The sequence below is a fragment of the Callorhinus ursinus genome, unplaced genomic scaffold (genome assembly GCF_003265705.2).
Source record: "Callorhinus ursinus isolate GAN/ISIS: 27379988/994484 unplaced genomic scaffold, GSC_fseal_2.0 scaffold74, whole genome shotgun sequence".
NCBI lineage: Eukaryota > Metazoa > Chordata > Mammalia > Carnivora > Otariidae > Callorhinus > Callorhinus ursinus.
This window is the reverse complement of record NW_027397136.1, coordinates 455,966-477,183: the sequence shown is the minus strand read 5'-3', so window position 1 is coordinate 477,183 and position 21,218 is coordinate 455,966. Positions and strand designations below refer to the sequence as shown.

The 21,218-nt window shown below is 46.9% G+C and overlaps 1 protein-coding gene across 5 annotated transcripts in view; it reads right to left on the bottom strand.

The window, feature by feature from the left end:
* Positions 1-10,675, bottom strand: part of BID (BH3 interacting domain death agonist) — a 47,380-nt gene extending 36,705 nt beyond the window's left edge. For 3 of the 5 annotated variants that reach the window (XR_012376473.1, XM_025851754.2, XM_025851756.2), the window contains exons 1-2: positions 10,548-10,638; positions 6,435-6,561 (exon numbers count right to left, since the gene is read on the bottom strand). Coding sequence is in view for 2 of the 5 variants with exons in the window: in XM_025851754.2 (XP_025707539.1) it covers positions 6,435-6,481 (47 nt within the window). In the remaining 3 variants the exon portion in view is untranslated. Of the gene's footprint in view, positions 1-6,434; positions 6,562-10,547 lie in introns of all 5 variants that reach the window. The other 2 variants (XM_025851757.2, XM_073886932.1) reach the window with 2 other exon arrangements.
* Between the last annotated feature and the right edge of the window lie 10,543 nt (positions 10,676-21,218).

Sequence of the window (21,218 nt, the reverse complement as noted above, 5' to 3'; positions counted from 1 at the left end):
TAACCTTAAACATTATGTAAGAGTAATGGTCTACCTGTACAAGTTTGGGCATGGTGGGAAGGTAAAATAAAATTTATTATATTGATTTACTGAATGTTGTTCATAATCAGTATTATATCTAATACTAATAAATCAGAGAAAAGATTTTTTTACACTAAATTATTAATTTATTCTCATTTGTCAAAGACTTAATAATGTAAATCTGCATTCTTAAAAAAAGCTTGTTTCTGTAAGAATTTTTTTTAAGTCTAGTGCATTTAAATTATTTGGAGTGCAATTTCCTTGGGGCGCCTGACTGGCTCAGTCAGTGGAGCACTGACTCTTAATCTTGGCGATTGTGGGGGTAAGAGACTGGGGGTAGAGATTACCTAAAAAAATAAAATTTTAAAAAAAGTGCAATCTCCATATTTTCTGGAAATTTTAGAAATACTTGACGTAGACATTTATTCAAGTCCACAAGCTGATCAGAGTTTCTCCAAGTTAAGATACTTTACAACCTAACTCCCCAATAATTAAAGAAATTTGTTTCACATTTATACAATGAGAGGCAAAGGCCTTTCTGAACTACAGACAGAGAGAGCTTGTGGCATCAATTCTACATCAGCTCCAGGTTGAGAATAAACATAGATACTGGTTCAGATGTCAGAGTTGTTCTTCCTGGTGGACACAAAATTCTGAACCAAACTGAACTCAAGAGACTAAGGACACAGTAAAGTCCAACAATCCAGCCTCTCTGTCATCCCTCATTCAACAGAGAATCCATTTGTCCATGGTGAGACCACAAACCCAAATCTTTGATCACTGATGCCACCACTGGGAATAATTGATCTGCATTTGCAAACCAGAAACCAAAACAAAACAAAGTCAGGAGAGAGAGGGAGGGAGACACACACACATTTGGCAAAGTCAAGAAACAAGTTCTGCTTAGCTACTGCCTCTGGCAGGTAAGAAAATACCATGTGGAGGAACCTGGGTGGCCTCAGTCGTTAAGCGTCTGCCTTCAGCTCCGGTCATGATCCCAGGGTTCAGGGAACCAGTCCCATGTCAAGCTCCCTGCTCAGCGGAGAGCCTGCTTCTCCCTCTGCCTGCCAATCCCCCTGCTTGTGCTCTCTCTCTCAAATAAATAAAACCTTAAAAAAAAGGAAAGAAAAGACTATGTGAATCCGTTGGGCATGCTTTTCAGTGGATGACCTCCCAAACCGCTAAATAAAAGAAAAAAAAAGTGAAACCGTGACTTTTGTACAAATTTAAAATGGACACGTGTCTGAGATTTCATTTAGTTCTCTAATTAATGAAGGAACTAATAAGCGGATACAACAGTTTTCTAAACAATGTGGATTTCTAAGGTGCCTGCCAGTTCTCACATCCGCTTTTATGAAAATAAAACCAACAGTGTAGAGCTGTAAGAAAAAGTCCTTCCCTTCAAGTGGGGTGAAGTCCAGTTACTTGGGGTGGATAGGTTCAAGGCAGAGCCAGAAAGACAGTCCCGACAACCCTGGGTGGCTCTGAGCCAGACTTCCTCCTTTACACAGTCCCCAACAGGACCCCAACGGCTTCCCTAAGCCGCTGACTTCTTCCTTTGGGTGTTGACTCTTACCAGTTTTCCCACGGGCTCTGACAACTCCAAGCAGGGAGGGTGTTGCCACTCTCACCCAAAACACATTTCTGTAAAAGGCACACTTTCACTCACCCGCCCCACTGGGTCTACCAGGATTGGAGGAAGCTGGAGTGTACGATACTGGTCCCTCTCTAAGCTCCTTATTCTTCCCCACAGACACAGAAGAAAAGTCCTTAGAAATTCAAGTGCTCTGATTCTGTTCCCCCCTTTCCATCTCAAGGCATGGGACCACTGATCTAACCCAATGGTTTTTAACCCTGGCACACAGGAATCAACTGAGAAGCTTTAAAACATACTGAGTTGACATGATCTTACATGTAGAAAAGCCCAAGGAATCCACTAAAAAAACTGCTGGAACTAATAAGTGAGTTCAGCAAGGCTACAGGACATAAGTATTGCAAGATCAATTGTACTTCTATACATCAGCAATCAACAACCCAAAAATGAAATTAAGAAAGCAATTACCTTTATAACAGCATCAAGAAAAAGAGAACACTTAGGAATACAGTTAACAAAAGTAGCATAAGATTTGTACACTAAAAACTACAAATACTGTTGAAAGAAACTAAAGAGCTAAATAAATGAAAAGCCGTGAGATGCTTATAGATTGGGAGAATTATTATGGTTAAGATAGCAATACTCCCCAAAACTGACTTATAGATTTAATGCAATTCCTCTCTGACTCCCAGCTGGCTTTTTTTTTTTTTTTCCCAGAAAGTTACAGATGGCTCCTATAATTCATATGGAAATGCAAGGGGCACAGAACAGGCAATCTTGAAAAAGAACAAAGTGGTGGACTCACACTCCCCAATTTCAAAACTTACTACTAAGCTAATCAAGACAGTGTGGTATTGCAAAGGATAAACATAAGATCAGTGGACTAGCAATGACAGTCCAGAAATAAACTCTAATATTTATGGTTAATTGATCATTGACAAAGGGGGCAAGACCAGGTAAAAAGTTGTCTTTTCAACAAATGGTGCTGGGCCAACTGGGTATCCACAAGCCCCTACCTCATATCATATACAAAAATTAACTCAAAATAGATCATAGAACTAACCCAAGAGCTAAAACTATAAAATTCTTAGAACGCAGGAATAAAACTTCATGACCGTGGGTCAGGCAATGATTTCTTAGATATGACACCACAAAATTAAGTAATATAAGAAAAAAACAGATAAACTGGACTTCTTGAAAATTAACTTCCAGGAACTGGCTGGCTCAGTGGGTAGAGCATGCAACTCTTGATCGCAGGGTTGTAAGTTCAAGCCCCATGTTATGTGTAGAGATTACTTAAAAATAAAATCTTTTTTTTTTTAAAGATTTTGTTTATTTATTTGATAGAGACAGAGATAATGAGAGAGGGAACACAGCAGGGGGAGTGGGAGAGGGAGAAGCAGGCTTCCCCCAGAGCAGGGAGACCGATGCGGGCTGGGATCTCCCTCTCCCACTCCCCCTGCTTACGTTCCCTCTCTCGCTGTCTCTCTCTGTCAAATAAACAAACAAAATCTTAAAATAAAAAATAAAAAATAAAATCTTAAAAAAAAAGGAAAAGAAAATTAACTCTTTTGCTTGAAAAGATACCACTAAGAAAGTGAAAAGACGACCCATGGAATGGAGGAAAATATTTGCAAATCATTAATCTGACAAGGACTGACAACAAAGAATTCTTATAACAACAATGAAAAGACAACCTGATTAAAAATTGGGCAGAAGATTTGAACAGGATTGGGGCGCCTGGGTGGCTCAGTGGTTGGGTGTCTAACTTCAGCTCAGGTCATGGTCCCAGGGTCCTGGGATCAAGCCCAACACCCCATCCACTCCCCACTCCTCCCAGGATCGAGCCAATCAGGCTCCCTGCTCAGCGGGAAGCCTGCTTCTCCCTCTCCCACTCCCCCTGCTTGTGTTCCCTCTCTCGCTGTGTCTCTGTCAAATAAATAAATAAAATCTTAAAAAATATATTAAAAAAAAAAGATTTGAACAGGATCCAGAAAAGATACTCAAAATGGCCAATAAGCTCATGGAAAATATGCTCAACATGATTAGCCATTATAAAAATACTAATCAAAACCACAATGAAGGGGCACCTGAGTGGCTCAGTCGTTAAGTGTCTGTCTGCCTTTGGCTCAGGTCATGATCCTGGCGTCCTGGGATGGACGTCAGGCTCCCTGCTCTGCGGGAAACCTGCTTCTCCCTCTCCCACTCCCCCCGCCTGTGTTCCCTCTCTCGTTGTCTCTCTTTGTCAAATAAATAAATAAAATCCTTAAAAAAAAAAAAAAAAAAACCACAATGGAGCCACTAGGATGGCTAAGCTAAAAAAGATGGATAAAAGCAAGTGGTAACAAGGATGTGGAGAAACTGGACCCCTCAGACATTGCTGGTAGGAATGTAAAATGATGCAGCTTCCTTTAGAAAGTTTGGCAGCTCCTCAAACAATTAAACACAGTTATCAAGTGACCCAGCAATTCTACTCCTAGGCATATATCTAAGAGAAATGAAAACATATGCCCACAGAAAAACCTGTACATGAATGTTCATAGCAGCATTATCCATAATCGTTAGAAAGTAGAAATGTTCATTGAACCCAAATGTTCAATGTTTAATGAATGCATAAACAAAACGTGGTACCTCTATTACAATGGAATATTATCTGACCGTGAAAAGGAATGAAGGTCTGATTCACGTTACAACATGGATGGACCGAAAACATGCAAAGTGAAAGAGGCACAAAAGGCCATGTTTTGTATGATCCCACTTACGGGAACTCTCAGAATACAGAGATCCAAAGAGACAGTGGATTAGGTGCCAAGAGCTGCAGAGACAGTGGGACTAGGGCATGATTAATAATGTGTACGGAATTTCTTTTGGGGCTGTTGAAATTAGATTGTGGTGATGGTTGAAACAACTCTGTGAATACAATAAAAACCACTTTAAATGGGTGAATATTTGGTATGTGAAATATCTCAATAAAGTGGTTAAAAAAAGGCAGCCAGTAATGTATGATGATTAACATCATAATAAAAAATTTTAAAAAAAATTTAAAAAAAGGCAGCCTGAGAAAGTATGTTCTGAAAAGGCAGGAGCCTCTTTCTCAGGTACCTGAGGCCATCCCCTCACACAGGTCCACTGCTCTACCCAGGTCTGCAAAAGTCCACCGTCCTGGGTGCTAAAGGCCTCCATCCTAGAGTCTCCTGCTTGCCCTCCCCTGCCTAGGCCCTTCAGAAAGATCTGTGCACACGGGGTGGGGCAAGACAGGCATCCCAGAGGCTACTCCAAAATGTCTAGCTCAGCCTTTGTCCTTGCCTATCTCCTCTACAACCCTAACTGCCTTCCTCTTAGAGCTTAGTCATGGGGAAGAAAAGAGACGTTACCAAGACCCCAGATCACGCTGCCCAGGGGGCTGCTCCCAGGTGGCCTTCAGAGCCAGGCATGGCTGGCTGGCGGGGCAGCTGAATGGAGCAGGAGGAGAAGGTGGGCCAGCCAAGTATGCACGGCAGGGGCTCCCATGGGTAAGCAACAACCCTCCCACCTCCCAAGTTCTAGCAGGTTCTGGTTCCTCATCTAGGCAAAGGGATGATAACCTGTATCTGGAATGGTGCAGGGTGTGAAAATAGTCAGTACAATCATTTTACACACAGAGAAGCACCACCCCAGTGAGATGTTGTCACCAACAACGGCTCTGGACTCAGCTCCCCAGGCGGCCAGGAAAGAGTCTGGGAGGTTGGATGTTACCAAGGTTTCTAGGAGATATCCCTGGGAGAAACCAGGCTTTTTGAGACATGATGGACACCTGGGGCCAACTGGTCTCACGGTGGGGAATTTGGGGACCAAAGAAAGTATGATGTTCTCCTTAAGGCTTGCTGTCACCCAATCCCAGGGGCCTGCCAGCCCGCCAACCCACTGACCTCACAACCCTAACCCTACCCTCTCTCCAGGACAGGGTGAGGAAATACCTGCTGGAAAGCTGAGAAGAGGTTCCAGTTAAGGGCCCTTTACCTCCTCTACGATAGGACGGCCTGCCTTGATTCCAGGGTCAAGGGGGTGCTGAGCCTCTGCCCTCTCCCCACCCCTGCTACCAAACATAGAGGTGTCTGGGCCCAGAAGAAAGAGGAGGGACAGTCCCAAACACAGTGCCCTCCCTCACCAGAAGTCAGCACCTAAAGCTCAGGATTCCCCAGAGGCTGCGGCCTCCTTTCTGTCTCCAAGGAGCTGCCTGCCAGTGCAGAAGCCCCTCCCAGCCCTTCCCATATGGATCTGACTTCCCAGATGGTGATCCATTATAAATAACACCCTCACTAATGCTGAGAGGGGCTGCTGGTGCTGTGACTCATTTACCCGGCTGGCCTTCTCCCAAACTGAGGCACACAAATGCCTCAGACCTCAGGCCTGGTTTACTGCTCATGGGACCAGAGTTACTCAGCCCCAGGTCACTCTCCAGCACTTACTCCCAGGTGGGAACCCTACACCACCTCCCACAGCCTTCCTGACTCAGCCCCTATCCCCCACCCCCCATCTACTACCTCCTCCTCTGCTCCCTTACTCTGGTCATGTCTCCTGCTGTCCCCAAGCCCTAACTCAACACTAGTCCCCCAGACTTCAGCTGGCTCTCCCTGGACAGATGAAAACCCCAGAAAAACCCCAAACTCCCTAAGTCCCTGGGGCCCAGCAGCATTTAAGAGGCTCATGCATTCCCAGCCCACAGAGAGATCCTCTAAAGAGGGAGAGATACCCGGGTCACAGCTGGCTCTCAACCTGCCAAGTGACCTCCCTTTCCCTATTTGTAAAAAGGGCACTCCCTGCCTCATGAGATTCTTACCCTTCGCTTTGGCTTGGCCGGGAAGGGGTATGGCGGGGGGTGCGCATGAGGGTGTGGAGATCCAAGCGGAAGCTCCCGGGACGTGGCCCAGTCCTGGACCCAGGGCTGTGACCATCCAAACACTTGCCTAAATATGAGGATATACGTGAGAAACACCCCACCACTGATGTTTCACATCTGCAGAATTTTACAGAATTCGGTTGAAAATTAAAATGATAGAGTTATGCAAATGAAACCAACTACAGATGCACAGATGCCCACTGACAGAAAAACAGCAACACCAATGCTGGCCTCAGATAAAAGCTCAGACAGCCACCCCACCTCCCACCACTACGCTACATTTGGCATTCCAAAAACTGGCCGGCATATCAGCAACTGCAGACCTGCCCCACGGGTCAGCACAGACAGCAGCACGGCAGGAGCTTATTAAGTGCGGGCTTGGGAGCCCATTCAGACCAGGCAGAAGCCCAGGCACAAAGCTCTGCCAGGATGTCCATGGTGATCCCGACACGCTGGACCCAGAAGGCACACCTCTCTTCACATGTGGCAGCCCCACTTCCGTGCAGCCCACATCCTTCCATGAGGGCAACCGGCCACTCTGGGTGTCTGAACGTAACCAGCCCCCTTTTAAACCTGGTCTATGACTCAGAGAGGGTGATGAAACTCCACCGCCTGGCACCCGTCTCCAACACCCAACACCAAGCTGATAGGATTACCAAGGGGAGAGGTCAGTTTAAAACAAACCACTTCCTCATTTTCTAAGCTGGTGGCTTTTAGGACCCTGGACACAAAAAGCCAACCACGATTTCCATTCGATGGTTGCTTTATGGTTCATCCAGATCATCAAGTCTGCCTTTCATTTGAAACTCCCCCATTTTGACCTCTGGAGGCAGAAAGAGAAGGAGGGGAAGGCAGGGAAAGGACTGAACCTCAGGGATGGGAGGCTGGGGAACCTGCTGGGCAAAATCCCACCCAGAGGGTCCACACATGGCACTGCTCCCTGAAGCTTCATCCTGTCCCACGCACATCACTAGCTGCCTGCAGGAGAGGGGAGTCAGAAAGGCCACGGCCATTCTCTCTGTTCCTCGCCCCTTCACGTCTAACTGGTGTAGAGGTGCAGAGGTAGATGGGCTGAATTTGGAAAATGGACGAGTAGCCTGGAAATCCAGGCAGTGTAATGTAATACTGAGAGCTGGGAGTCTAGGGTCTGACTCCCTCAGTTGTGACCCTGGGCAAGTTACTTAATGCTCCCCCATCTGAAGAATAAGGATGATAACCTTGCTTCTGATTACTGTGATGTCCAAATGAGCTAACTAATACACATAAAGTTCTTTACATGTGTGTCTGGCCCACAGCGAGCTCTGTATGTTATCACCATCCTCATTTAGCTTTTTCAGACCCCTCAGTGGCTTTGGGCAAGGACAGGTATGGCCTGGGGGGTGGCCAGCCAGGTGTGGCAGCCAAGGTGCTGCTAATGGGATCCTATGCATAGGAGGCCCAGTAAGGTAGATAGCTGGCCTCAGGGGGCATCCAGGGCGGCACTGCCCTCCCAAGCCCCAGACTGACAAATGGTCACCGGAGGTACAACCACAGAAAGGACTTCCAATGGCCACAGCTCTAGAGTGAGTCTTCTCAGGAGCTAGGAATCCAGAGCCAGCATCCTGCGTACTACCACCAAGGAACACACAGTCCTTGATCATGATGGTGACCTCCTGTCACAGTCCCTTGCACTAGAGAAAAAGAGAACAGCTCAAATGTCATTCACTGCCCTTCTCAAGCCAAGACTCTTGCCCTGGAAGACTCCATCTCATATCTTGCTCCTCCATGTGGCCTCAGCACTCCTGACAGGCCGTTCTCGTTTGCCAATGAGTGAAACCTGCAGTTCCTCCAATGGGTCTCCCCAGGTTGGCTAAGGCTGTGAGCTTCCCTGGGCGAGGCCTCGGAGGAGGGCATGCAGTGCCCATTCCCACCTAGAGATACCTCTTCCCCACCTAGGCACCCCTCCCCCAGCATTCCTGCACTGCCCTGAGTGCACTTTCCCACCTTATTCAACTGGCAAGATCCTATATATTCTTCAGAGTCCCCTTCAGATGGCCTAACCTCCTCAGACAAAAACAGCAACCCACCCCATGTTCCCAAAGCTCTTTGCAACAAACACACTAAAGCCTATGTCCTGATGTATGACAGTAGCCAGTTTATGTCTCCATTCCCATGGGACAGCACCCTGTCCCTCATGAACCACACCGCATGGGCACTGGGCACCTCAGTACTCAAGGAAGCCCATGAGAAGGCTGCCTTTAAACCCCACTTATGAAGTGCCTCACAAGGCCTCCTGTGGGCGCTGACCCTGTACCTCTTCTCTCCCTGGGCAGGCAGGAGGGACAGAACACACACATGCCCGGCAGCAATGAAAGGCTTGACATCTATCCTCTCTTCCCAACAAGGCCTTACTAGAGCTCTGCCCACCTCAACTTTTAAAACCAGAAGTCCCTTTCCCACTTTCCTTCTAGTTCCAAAACCAGACTATCTTCCAGGAACAGTCACTGATGACTTCCAGTGGATGCTCAGGGCCCTGGTTCAAGGTCTGTCTCAAGATGGCACAGACCAGGGGCGCCTGGGTGGCTCAGTCGGTTGAGTGTCTGCCTTTGGCTCAGGTTGTGGGATGGAGCCCCTGCCTCTGGCTCCCTGCTCAGTGGGGAGCCTGCTTCTCCCTCTCCCTCTGCTGCTCCCCCTGCTTGTGCTTACATCCAAGTGCTCACACTCTCTCTCTGTCAAATAAATAAATAAAATCTTAAAAAAAAAAAAAAAAAAAAGGCAGAGACCAAGGCCCAGGAGAGCCTTCCCCAACTCAGAGCCTGCCACTTGCCCCAGATGGGTGGAGATGGAATGTGGACAAACCACATCCTTCAGCAGCTTCCCCAGCTCCCTTCTATAGAGAGACCAGCTGAGATGCCACCAAGTGAGGCTTGGGCAGACAGATAAGATTTGCAGGAAGGGCAGGCAGGCTTGGCAGTGGAATTAGTTGCCTGAAAATGTGGGGGTGCTTTGCGCTGGGTTTCTCACCTGCTCCTCAACCTCTTCCAGACCAATCCAATCCCAGAAGGCCTCACCTGTGTTCCTCAAGCTCATCCCCCACTGTCACCACCACTGTCCCTCCATGACCCCAGCAAAATCCCTGCCAGCCCAGCCACTCTGTAGTTGAGGGCTTTAGGGCTCTCCCAGGGTTCCCTGGGGTCACAAAGTCATTCAAAAAACTGATTTCTACCACCAGCCAGTATATGCTTGTAATTTCTTTTTTTTTTTTTAATTTTTTTATTGTTATGTTAATCACCATATATTACATCATTAGTTTTTGATGCAGTGTTCCATGATTCATTATGCTTGTAATTTCTAACAGTTCTAAGACAGGCTCTCTGGCCACCCTGAGGCAGGGGTAAGAAGGGAAAAGTGCCCGAGACCAGAATCCAAGGTCCGCGTCTGGATTTAGGTTCTGGATCTGGTGCTGAACAGACAGATGTGTGACCTGAACTCGTCCCTTCCCGTCGGTTTTTTCCTCTGAGGTTGGACCGGCAGCCGCTAGTCTCACTGTCTTAAGTCCTCAACTCACCAACCTCGCCACCGCACCCCGGCCGAGGCCCCACCAGCCGCCGGCCAAACCCAAAGACTCGCTCGGAGAGGACACAATAAAGCCATCTCTAGCCTACCCAAGGAGAGGGCCGCTCCGGCCACTAGCCACTGGACAGAATCCGAGGGCCGCGCGCGGGCCCCGCTCCCCAGGCTGCCCCTGTGTCCCCCTTCCACCGACAGGGCCGTTCCGGCGATGTCTGGGCCGCGAGGACCCAAGGAGGGGCCCAGGCGGACGGGAGGCGGGGTGAAAGGCTGCCTCGACGCCGGGGGCCGAGGGCCGGCAGGCTCTAACCGCGCGGGCCCACGGGGCGCTCCGGACGGGGTGGCACCTGGCGGCCCCCACTCCCGGGCGCAGGCGGTCCGGGACTGTGCCTGAGAGGGTCGGGCCGCCGGCGAGCACTGAGCCAGCCCGGCGCCTGGCAGGCAGGGGCTCCTAAGCTTGCAGCTCAGCGCAGACGGCCGCGCGTGGTAGCGGGGGCTACTCACCCACCCAGCGGCCGTGGCAGCAGGCCGAGAGGCTAGCAGGGGAGCCGGGGGCCGGGAGCCGCGCAAGACACGCTGGAGGCAAAGTCCCTGGGGCGCGCGCAGTACGCAGCCGCCGCGCTCCCACTTCCTTTATTTCCCGCCCGCCACGGCCGACCCCGCCCCCGGCCCGCCCCCCGCCGGAGCCTACCGGGAAACCCCCGCGCGCTGTGCGGGAGCCCCGGTCCCTAGAGCCCGGCTGGGGACCGCGACTCCTGCCTGGCAGATCAGCCGAGGATACAGTGGACTTCCACCCTCAGACCGTGGTCCCTATCAAGGTGGCCATCTGGGGAGGTTGGTCACGCATTCCGGCGATGCAGGGATTATTCCTAATGTTCCTTGCTGGGAAGGGCTTTCAGAATCCTCACGAGCTGTTCTTGGAGTAGCGGGGTTGGGGGGCGGGGGGCTGTGATTCCCGGTAATAACCTCGTGAAGCCATTCACCAGTGCCTGTGCCCAGATATCGCCACAACGGCACAGCCAAAGCAGAAACATGTGACTCCCAACAAAAGAGAAAAACAATCAGGAAAACAATTTTGTGGAAATCATGAGAAAACAAATAGGACTATGGAAGTTGCTACACCTGAACAGAGTAGTATAAAATGAATTTTATATTTTTAAAGATTTTATTTATTTGAGAGAGAGCACAAGTAGGGGGAGGGGCAGAGGGAGAAGCCGGTTCTCCACTGAGCAGGGAGGGAGCCCGCTATGAGGTTCAAATCCAGGACTCTGGGATCATGACCTGAGCCACCAAGGCGTCCCTAGAAACTGAATTTTAAAGAAGAAAAAGATTGGAAGGAAATACAACAAAAAATCATCACAAGGTTACATTAAAATAATAAAAATCACAGTGATTTTTTTTTTTACTTTTTGCTTTTTTGTGTTTTCCAATTTTTCTGAAAGGATGGTGGCAATAATTTTACAGTGATTGAAAACAATTATAATGAAAATCACATAATGGAATGGTTTGTTAAATTTAGGTAGCATTATCTGTATTTCAAGTTGATTTCTTTACCAGAGCTGCATGTTCAAGTGATTAAAGTATAAATAGCAAGTAATATTTTGTAAAGGGGTTGTCTCTGAGGTTTCTGGCAGCCAAAGCAAGAGAGGTTAATTTCACAGTTCTATAAAGAGAGAATGGAGCATACCAATTTCCACTTCAAGAGTGTCCAAGCTTAACTTGCACCTAACTGTAAATGAAATTTCTGGGTTTTGTGTGCAGCTTAACTTGGCTCTGAAGGAGGTGTCAGAGGGTACAATCTAGAAATTTTGAGCAAGAACAGGTTCATTCCAATAAATATATTTCCTCCAAGGATGACCTCTTTGAAGGGGGCACTGATGCCTGAGATCAGAGTACAAATGACACATGGATAGTCCCAGCTCGATACTTTCTCCCAGGGGAGGCAGATGCAGTGCATGCTGGGGTCAGAGGGGGCAGAGGGGGGCAGAGGCTGTGTGCCGCACCCAGGACAGACCCTCTTCATTTGGGCAGCAGAGTCTGGCCTACCTAAGCTATAAGTCACTTCTGGCACCAGTACGTTTTGTGTTTCTCATACTGTATGTGGACCAACCAGGCTATATCATGCTCCCCAAGGAGCAGTTCCCCGGTTCAAACTTCTCATCAGGAGTTGTTTATCTTCTAACTCTATGCAAATAACTAGTAATCCTTCCCAACTCAACACTACTCAACTCTCCTGATTGCTCAGCACTTCTGATTGCTAAACTTTGAACAATGGATAATATACTTCTCTGTCTCCCTACACAGGACTCTAAACATGATTTCATTTTTTCCATGCCTCCAGCCACCTTCTCTAGCATGGTCTTCTGTCCTGTGAAATGCTGCTCTGGCTCTGGGCAGCACTCTCGTGTTCCATCTCCAGAAGATGCGTGTCTGCTCACTGATCCATGCATCCCCAAATATGGTGGCCACAGCAGTGCCGCCATGAACATTCTCCTACTAGTCTTTTTGTGAACATATGTTTTCACTTCTCTTGAGTATAATACCTAGGAGTGGCACTGCTGGGTCATAGGGTGAGGAATGTTCAACTGTATTACCAACATCCAGTTTTTCAAAGTGGCTATACCTGCTTGCACTTCCATCAGCAGCGTGTGAGCATCCCAGCAACTCCATGAATCCCTGTGGCTCACCCCTGCACCACCAGCACCCTGGTGCATGCCACCATATCCCCCTATCATAGCAATAGCTTCCTAACAGGGAGGGGCTCCCTATATTCTTCCTCCTTTTATAAAATGTCAGATGGTGTCACTACACTCTTTAAAGTCCTCGATGGTTTCCCAAGGCTTTTTTTAACAGCCTCCAAAGTCCTATATGAGCTGCACCCTCTTTAAGCTCAAATCCTACTACTGTCCCCTTGTTATTCTGCCTCAGCCCCAACAGCCTCTGTGCTTTCCCTGGCCCTGGCTTCATTCCCTCCACAGCATCTCTCACAACCTGAAATATTCTATAATTCTTCATTTGTGTTGGACTGTCTCCCCCCACTGGGAAATAATCTCCACAAGGAGGACAGGGACTTGTTTTATTCATATTCTTGTCTTGGTCCCTAAAACAGTGTTTGGTACTCATGGGTGCTCAACAGATAGAATAACTATGTCGACAAGAAAAACAGCAGGTGGTATCAGGTGCTGTGTGGAAGACTGAACAGGGCACTGCGAGGGCAGGTGAGCGATGGGTGGCTCAGGAGCTGGGTCATCTGATGCTTGAAAGAAAAGGGGAGCAGATGTGACAGGAGGAGGCAGAGCGTTGTGGACACGGGAAGCATCTACAGCAAGCCGTGCCAATGCAGGAAGGAGCCCAAGGTAGCTGGTGGATAGCAGGTGCAGGGTGACAGCAGGGAGGCTTGGGGACAGGCTGGGTGAGGAGTCAGGTCTTATCCTAAATGCTGTGGGGGTCACTGACTTTGTCCTGCAGGGTGGGATCTGTGCCAATCGGCCCCCAAATTCATTGTGTCTCCTATTTAGCTTCTTGCATTCAGGGTAGCTTCTCCCCACTCCAATCCCCAGTTCTAACTTGCTGCTTCTGTTATGCTTTGGTCTTTAAAATCTGTCAGCATTGTTTGTAAATTAAGAGAGTATGATGCTTCTCACAAAGGCAAGTCTATAGGGTCAGGAAACCTAGCAGTGGCTGCCAGCCACTGGAAGGGGAGGGACTCTAAGGGAAGACTGGAATGATGGACTATTTCTATATGCTCATTGTGGTGGTTGTTACATGACTGTATGCTTTTGTCAACATTCATAGAATTCCACACTAACAGGTGAATTTTATCGTATGTAAAAATGATACCTTAATTCAAAAATGAAACTGTAAATACACAAATAAACAAAAGAGAATGATGCTCTTAGTAATGAAGACAGAACACAGCACCCTGGGGCGCCTGGGTGGCTCAGTCGGTTAAGGGTCTGCCTTCGGCTCAGGTCATGATCCCAGGGTCCTGGGATCAAGCCCCACATCAGGCTCCCTGCTCAGTGGGGAGTCTGCTTCTCCCTCCCCCTCTTTTTGCCTTTCCTTCCCCCTCTCTTTGTTCCTCCTCCTCCCCCTGCTCATGCTCGCTCTCTCTCTCAAATCAATAACTAAAATCTTAAACAAAACACCCAGTGAGGTTTTGGATGAAAAGGTGTAGGAAGCTAAGCAGTCTGACTTCAGTTTCAATTTCCCTGAGGCTTCTCACTGTTGCTTCCGGCTGCTGGGCCACTCCTCCTATGAAACCCCAACCCCCTTCCTAAGTTCCCTTTATTGCAGCAGAAAGATGGCATTTTCAAAGACATCTTGAAGGGATGCTGTTTGAAAATGATTATTTCTGAAACCCATTGTTATGGGCTGAATTGTGTCCTCAAATTCATCTGTTGCAGCTCTAACCTCCTAGTCCCTCACAATGGGAGTGTTTTTGGAGACAGGCTCTTTAAAAAGGTAGTTAGGGTTAAATGAGGCCACAGGTGTAGACTCTAATCTAATATGACTGATACCTTTACGGGAAGAAATTAGGACACGGACACCCACAGAGGGAGGATCATACGGAAGAGACACAGGGAGATGGCAGCCATCTACAAGCCAAGGAGAGAGGCCTCAGAAGAACCAACCCAGCCAATACCTTGATCTTAGACTTCTGGCCTCCAGAATCAGGAGAAAGTTGGTTTCTGTTGTTTATGCCCCCGGGTCGGCTGTACTTTGTTACGGCAGCCAGAGCAAACCCATACACCCACTTCTACCTATGAGTCACCTGTACCCAATCAAAAGGGGCTGGGTTTCTTTCCCTTTTACTGTCTGTGTTCCTTGCCAGGTGACCTTCCTCTTCTGGTCCTGGGGAGGTCTCACACCTATCTTATTGATGAGGGAGCAGAAGGCAAGCTGAGGACAAAGCACAGTTGATACCCCACAACCCTCCCGCACCCCCACTCCCAAGTGGGATCTGTGTGGCATTCCTCAGTCACTCCTGGTTGCCCTAAAGCTAAGGGAAGGAAAAACAAATGATTAACTTATAGAGATCACAGTCCTGCAAGATGTGAGTCTCCTTCAGTTTACAAATGTCTTAGTGATTTACAAGGAAAAAGCATTCTTATCAATAAGCTAAATTTCAGAAGGAAAAGTAGATAAAATTAAATGTCCTTATAACCTGCAGCCCATTGACAAATACTTGAGGCAGGCAGAGTTTAATGTTCCTCCACGAAGCTCCCAACTGTCTTAATGTTAATACCTTACTAGAGGGAAAAAAAACCTTGACGATGGGAAGGACTCCAGTATCTTCTAAGTCCTCTTTAGCATATGAACATTCTTTAGAAAACCTCCCTTTTTCCTTACACACAACTCCCAAGTCACCCCTTACAACCCCGGTGCAGCAGCTCTTTCTGCCCATGGGTCCTGTCCCCATGCCTTAATAAAACCACCTTTTTGCACCAAAGATGTCTCAAGAATTCTTTCTTGACCATCAGCTCCGGACCTCACCTACATTCAAAACTACATCGTTATCCTGCTCCAAGGTCAAGGGCATAGCTTACCCTTTTTTAAGAAAAATTCAAATCTTGCCCTCCTTCTCAGGCCTGGGTCCCTTCAGACCCCCCTCACAGGCTGTTTCTGACAGGCCAAGGTGACAGCCGACTCTGGCAGATTGGTATTGGGTCTCCCTGAACCTCTGTTATGACCTGACCTTTCCAGGCTCTGGCCCTGGGCCACGTCATACATCTAGATCCAGGCTAAAGGGAAAATGCAGGCCTGGACCCCTCCAGCTTCAGACACCAGAACAAGCCTGTGTGCGGCAACAACCTGGTAGGGAGAGGCATGGTGACAGCTCTGTTTAGAGCTCCCTTTACACTCTTTCATGTTCAAGGCTGAGTTTGGAAAATAGAGTTTACTGGTTATCTGACATCAGGATGCCAGGGGTATTGTTGTGTGAAGCCAACAGGGTTGAAAATTGGTTTGGGGAAGATGAACCAAATAATATCTGCTCCATCTCGTGTGGAAACAGAAAGGAAGATAAAGTGCTCTCCCTATGGTACATCTTACAAAGTCCTTCTGGCTTCCCCTTCCCCAACCCTGCGGCCGGAGCTTTGATTAATGCTAAAAAGCAGATCTCCAGGGGGGGCCTGGCTGGCTCAGTCGGAAGTGACTCTTGATCTTGGGGTCATGAGTTCAAGCCCCAAGTTCCCTCGTTGGTTGTAGAGATTACTTAAATAAATAAACTTAAAAACAAAAAAGCAGATCTCCAGTTGATGATATACTATGTAAGCTTGAAAGACAAATATCATATGAATTCACTCATATGTGTAATTTAAGAAACAAAACAGAAGAACATAGGGGAAGGGAAGAAAAAATAAAATAAGACAGAGAGGGAGACAAACCGTAAGAGACTTTTAACTCTAGAAAACAAATGGAGGGTCGCTGGAAGGGAGGTGGGTGGGGGGCTGGGGTAACTGGGGGATGGGCATTAAGGAGGGCATGTGATCCAATGAGCACGGGGTGTTATAGGAGACTGATGAATCACTACATTCTACCTCTGAAACTAATAATATAGTATGTGTTAATGAAGTTGAATTTAAATTTTAAAAAAGTCATTTATTTATATATATATATTTTAAGATTTTATTTATTTATTTGACAGAGAGACACAGCGAGAGAGGGAACACAAGCAGGGGGAGAGGAAGAGGGAGAAGCAGGCTTCCCGCCGAGCAGGGAGCCCGATGCGGGGCTCGATCCCAGGACCCTGGGATCGAGCTTAATGACTGAGCCACCCAGGTGCCCCAAAAGTCATTTATTTATAAAGAATGTTTTTCTTTTATGCTTCTTTTTAAAAAATCTCAAATGCACTGCATTGGATGAATCATGCCGCCTCATTCTTAGCACATGGTCGTCATCAGTCCCCTCTCCTGTGTTGTTTCTCATTTATTTCTTCTTTTTTTCCCTTTCCCATCTCCTTCACCTGCCTCTCAGAGGTAGCTTTTATGATATATGTATTATATATCATTTGTATAAAGTCTTGTAAAAAAAGTATGCTATTGTTTTGTACATATTACGGTAGATCTCATTTTATTTTTTTCCTCACTCAGCGCTGTATTTGCAAGATCCCTCTGTGTTGCTATGTGTATCACTTCTAAGTGCCACAGAGTACTCCACTGTGGGAATCCCCCACATTTTGCCCATCTGCTCCCCCATATAGAAAAACTCCAGACTGCTCCCAACTTGCTGTCATAACAAATAACACTCAAATGAACATCCTCAAGTATGGTTCCTATGAATCTGGATGAGAATTTTTTAGCAGGTAGCTGGGAACAGAAGTACTGGGGTCTTAGGGTGGGCGTATGGGTAAGGTGACCAAGTACTAGCAGCCACTCTCCCCAATGGTTGCTCTTCTCTACATTCCCACCAGGAGGGCCCATTGCTTCTGTTTCCCTCCATCCTCACTACCACTTAGCATGATTTAGGTTGCTAATTTTGCCAATCTAATGGATATAAAATAATATCTCATTGTTATCTTGTGTTTGCATTTCCATGGTAAGCTATGAGTTTGAGCACCCTTGTTCAGGATAAGTATCAGTTTGCATCCTCTAGTGAGCAGACACTGAAATGGGGCAGCAAGAAGTTTTTTCGGGGGAGATCATGTCTGTGAGAGATAGAGGAAGAAGCAGGATTGAACAGGAAAAACCTTCAGATCACAAGGCAGGTCTGAGCCATGTAGAAGGAAACAGGGGAGGAAGGAGAACCAGACAGACCATGGAACCGATCTGAGAAGGTCACAGCCATGCCAGGTAGGTAGCTCTAGAGCAAAGAATGTCTGTTAGAGGAGAAATGGCCAGAACCCTGCGTCCCGCCACGCTCATTCACGCTTGGGAAGTGCCCGGCCTCTGTGGCAGCGTCTGGAGGCCATGAAGCTGGAGGCTGTTACCTAACGGGCGACCTGCAGCTGAGGAGCAGCAAGCCCTCGGCTGACGGCAGGTCTGAGCAGGACTCCTCCATGACTGCCACAACAAGTGTGCTGGAGGAACAACCAGGGAGGCCTCAAGAGCTTGAGATCACAAAGGTGTATTTCTTGTTCAGTCTGCCATGGATCAGGTGGCTCTCCTTGGAGGCTCTCCTCCAAAGGTGATGCTGGGATCCAAGCAGCTTTCCATCTAGGGTCTCTGCTGTCGAGAGTTCTTCACTTGCAGATGCAGAGGCACAGTGTGCAGAGCTCACTGCTAACTGACTCAGAGCAGAGGCCACACAGCCTTCCCACTCACATCCCCTGTGGGAGTGCCTGTCAGGATCTCAACATAGCTACCGAGGCAGAAGCCAGGAAATACAGTGTGTAAGTCCAGGAAGAGAAGATGCGGTGGGGGCATGGGGACATACACCATTGTCTCTGCCACACTCCCTGATAATTTGCCTGTTTAGCTCCTTAGTCCATGTATCCACTTGGGTTCTCGTCCTCTTATTTGTTTGCAGGAGTTCCTCAGATATTCTAGACCTTTATTGGTTTTATTTTTTTAATTTTTTAAAGGATTTTATTCATTTGAGAGAGAGAGCATGAGCAGGGGAAGTGGCAGGCAGAGAGAATGGGAAAAGCAGGCTCTCTGCTGAGCAAGGAGCCCAATGTGGGGCTCGATCCCAGGACCTGGGATCACGACCTGAGCTGAAGGCAGACGCTTAACCATCTGAGCCACCCAGGCGCACCCGTTTATTGGTTTTAGACATTATAAATATCTTCTTCCAATCTGTTCTTGGCCTGTTAACTTTTTCCATGGTATCCTGCATTAAACACACTTCTCAAATTCATACATTTCTTCCCTTATAGTCTGTGCTTTTGAAGTATAATTTAAGAAGTCCTTTTCTCCACAGTTTACAAAGATATTCTCCTATATTTTTCCTATTTTGTAAATTTGTAGTTTTGTTTTTTACATTTTGAGAATGTAAAAACATGGGATAAAATACCTAGGAATAAATTTAACCAAGGAGGTAGAAGATCGAAACACGGAAAGCTAGAGAGTATTGAAGGCACAAATAAATGGAAAGATATTCTATGGTCATGAATTAGAAAAATTAGTATTGTTAAAATGGCCATACTACCCAAAGCAATCTACAAATTTAATGCAATCTCTATCGAAATTCCAATGGCATTTTTCATAGAAATAGAAAAAACAATCCTAAAATTTGTATGGAACCACAAAAGACCCAGATTAGCCAAAACACTCTTGAGAAAGAACAAAGCTGAAGGTATCATGCGTCCTGATTTCAAACTATATTACAAAGCTACAGTAATCAAAACAGTGTGGTATTTGCATAAATACAGATACATACATCAATGGAACAGAATAGTGAGCCCAGAAATAAATGGACACATACATGAACAATTAATTTTCAACAAAGGAGCCAAGAATACTCAATGAGAAAAAGATAATAAAAAGTGTAGGGTATAAAAAGTATAGGGAAGGGGCGCCTGGGTGGCTCAGTTGGTTAAGCGTCTGCCTTTGGCTCAGGTCATGATCCTGGAGTCCTGTGACCAAGTCCTGCATCGGGCTCCCTGCTCAGTGGGGAATCTGCTTCTCCCTCTGACCCTCCCCCCTCTCATGCTCTTTCTCTCTCTCTCTCTCTCACAAATAAATAAATAAAATCTTTTTTTTTATTTGACAGAAAGATAGAAGCACTAGTAGGCAGAGAGGCAAGCAGAGGGAGAAGCAGGCTCCCTGCTAATGCAGGACTCGATCCCAGGACCCTGGGATCATGACCTGAGCCGAAGGCAGCCGCCTAACTGACTGAGCCACCCAGGCGCCCCAAATAAAATCTTTTTTAAAAAAAATTGAAACTATGTGAGGTGATGGATGTTAACTAAATTTAGCATGGTGATCATTTCACAATATATGCATATGTCAAATCATTATGTTGTGCACCTGAAACTGCTACAATGTTATATATCAATTATATTTCAACAAAACTGAGGGAAAAAAGTCCTTTCTCTATAGATCAAAGATTTCTTCTACATTTTTTCTAGTTTATAAATTTGCAGTTTTATTTTGTGAATTTTGGTCTTTAATTCATCCCAAGTCTACATGTAGTATTACACAGGAGACTGTTTTCATTTTCTCTATATGGTGAGCCAATTTTTTTCCAAACACCATTTGCAAAACAATTCATCTCTCCTATTGATTCATGGGAATCAATCACAATCTGAGTTTCCATGGTCCCTCTGAGTGCTCCTTTTGGGGCCATACTGCATGGTTTTTACTATTATGGCTTTGCTTTAAGTCATACTGTAGTTAAGGCAATCCCCCTATGCTTCTTTCTCAAGGTTGTTTTCACTATTCATGTGTTTTTATTCTTTTTTTTTTTTAAGATTTTATCTATTTATTTGACAGAGAGAGCACAAGCAGGGAGAATGGCAGGCAGAGGGAGAGGGAGAAGCAAACTCCCGACTGAGCAAGGAGCCCAATGCGGGACTTGATCCCAGGACCCTGAGATCATGACCTGAGCCGAAGGCAGACACTTAACTGACTGATCCACCCAGGTGCCTGCTTTTTTGTTTTAAAGAGTTTATTTTTTTTGTTATTTTTAAAATATTTATTTATTTATTTGAGAGAGAGTGTGAGCGAATGAGTAAGCTAGCACAGGGAAGGGGCAGAGAGAGAGGGAGAGGGAGAATCCTCAAGTAGACTCCCTACTGAGTGTGGGGCCCGACGCAGGGCTCAATCTCACAACCCTGAGATCATGACCTGACCTGAAATCAAGAGTTGGCCTCTCAACTGACTGAGCAACCCAGGTGCCCCAAAGATTTTATTTTTAAGTAATGTCTACACCCAATGTGGGGCTTGAACTCATGACCCCAAGAACAAGAGTTGCACGCTCCACCCACTGAGCCAGCCAGGCGCCCCATGTGTTTTTAACCTTTGTAAAAATGTGAAAGAGTTTCTGAGCTATCCTAGAGGATAGGTTTGGATGGAGAGTCAGGAAGGAGAGCTCTGGGGAGAGGAAAGTGAGAAGAGGCAAAGTTGGGAAGTTGGAAGGGACCATCAGCTTAGCTTAGTAGTCAGCTTTGCTGGGCTGGGGGTAGAGGGGACAGCAGTGAACTGACAGCAGTGAACTCTGCAAGACCCACGGATGCATTGAAGAGTCAGCATGTGGCTCAGACCGGAGGCGTTAGGGCATTTCGATGGTAGA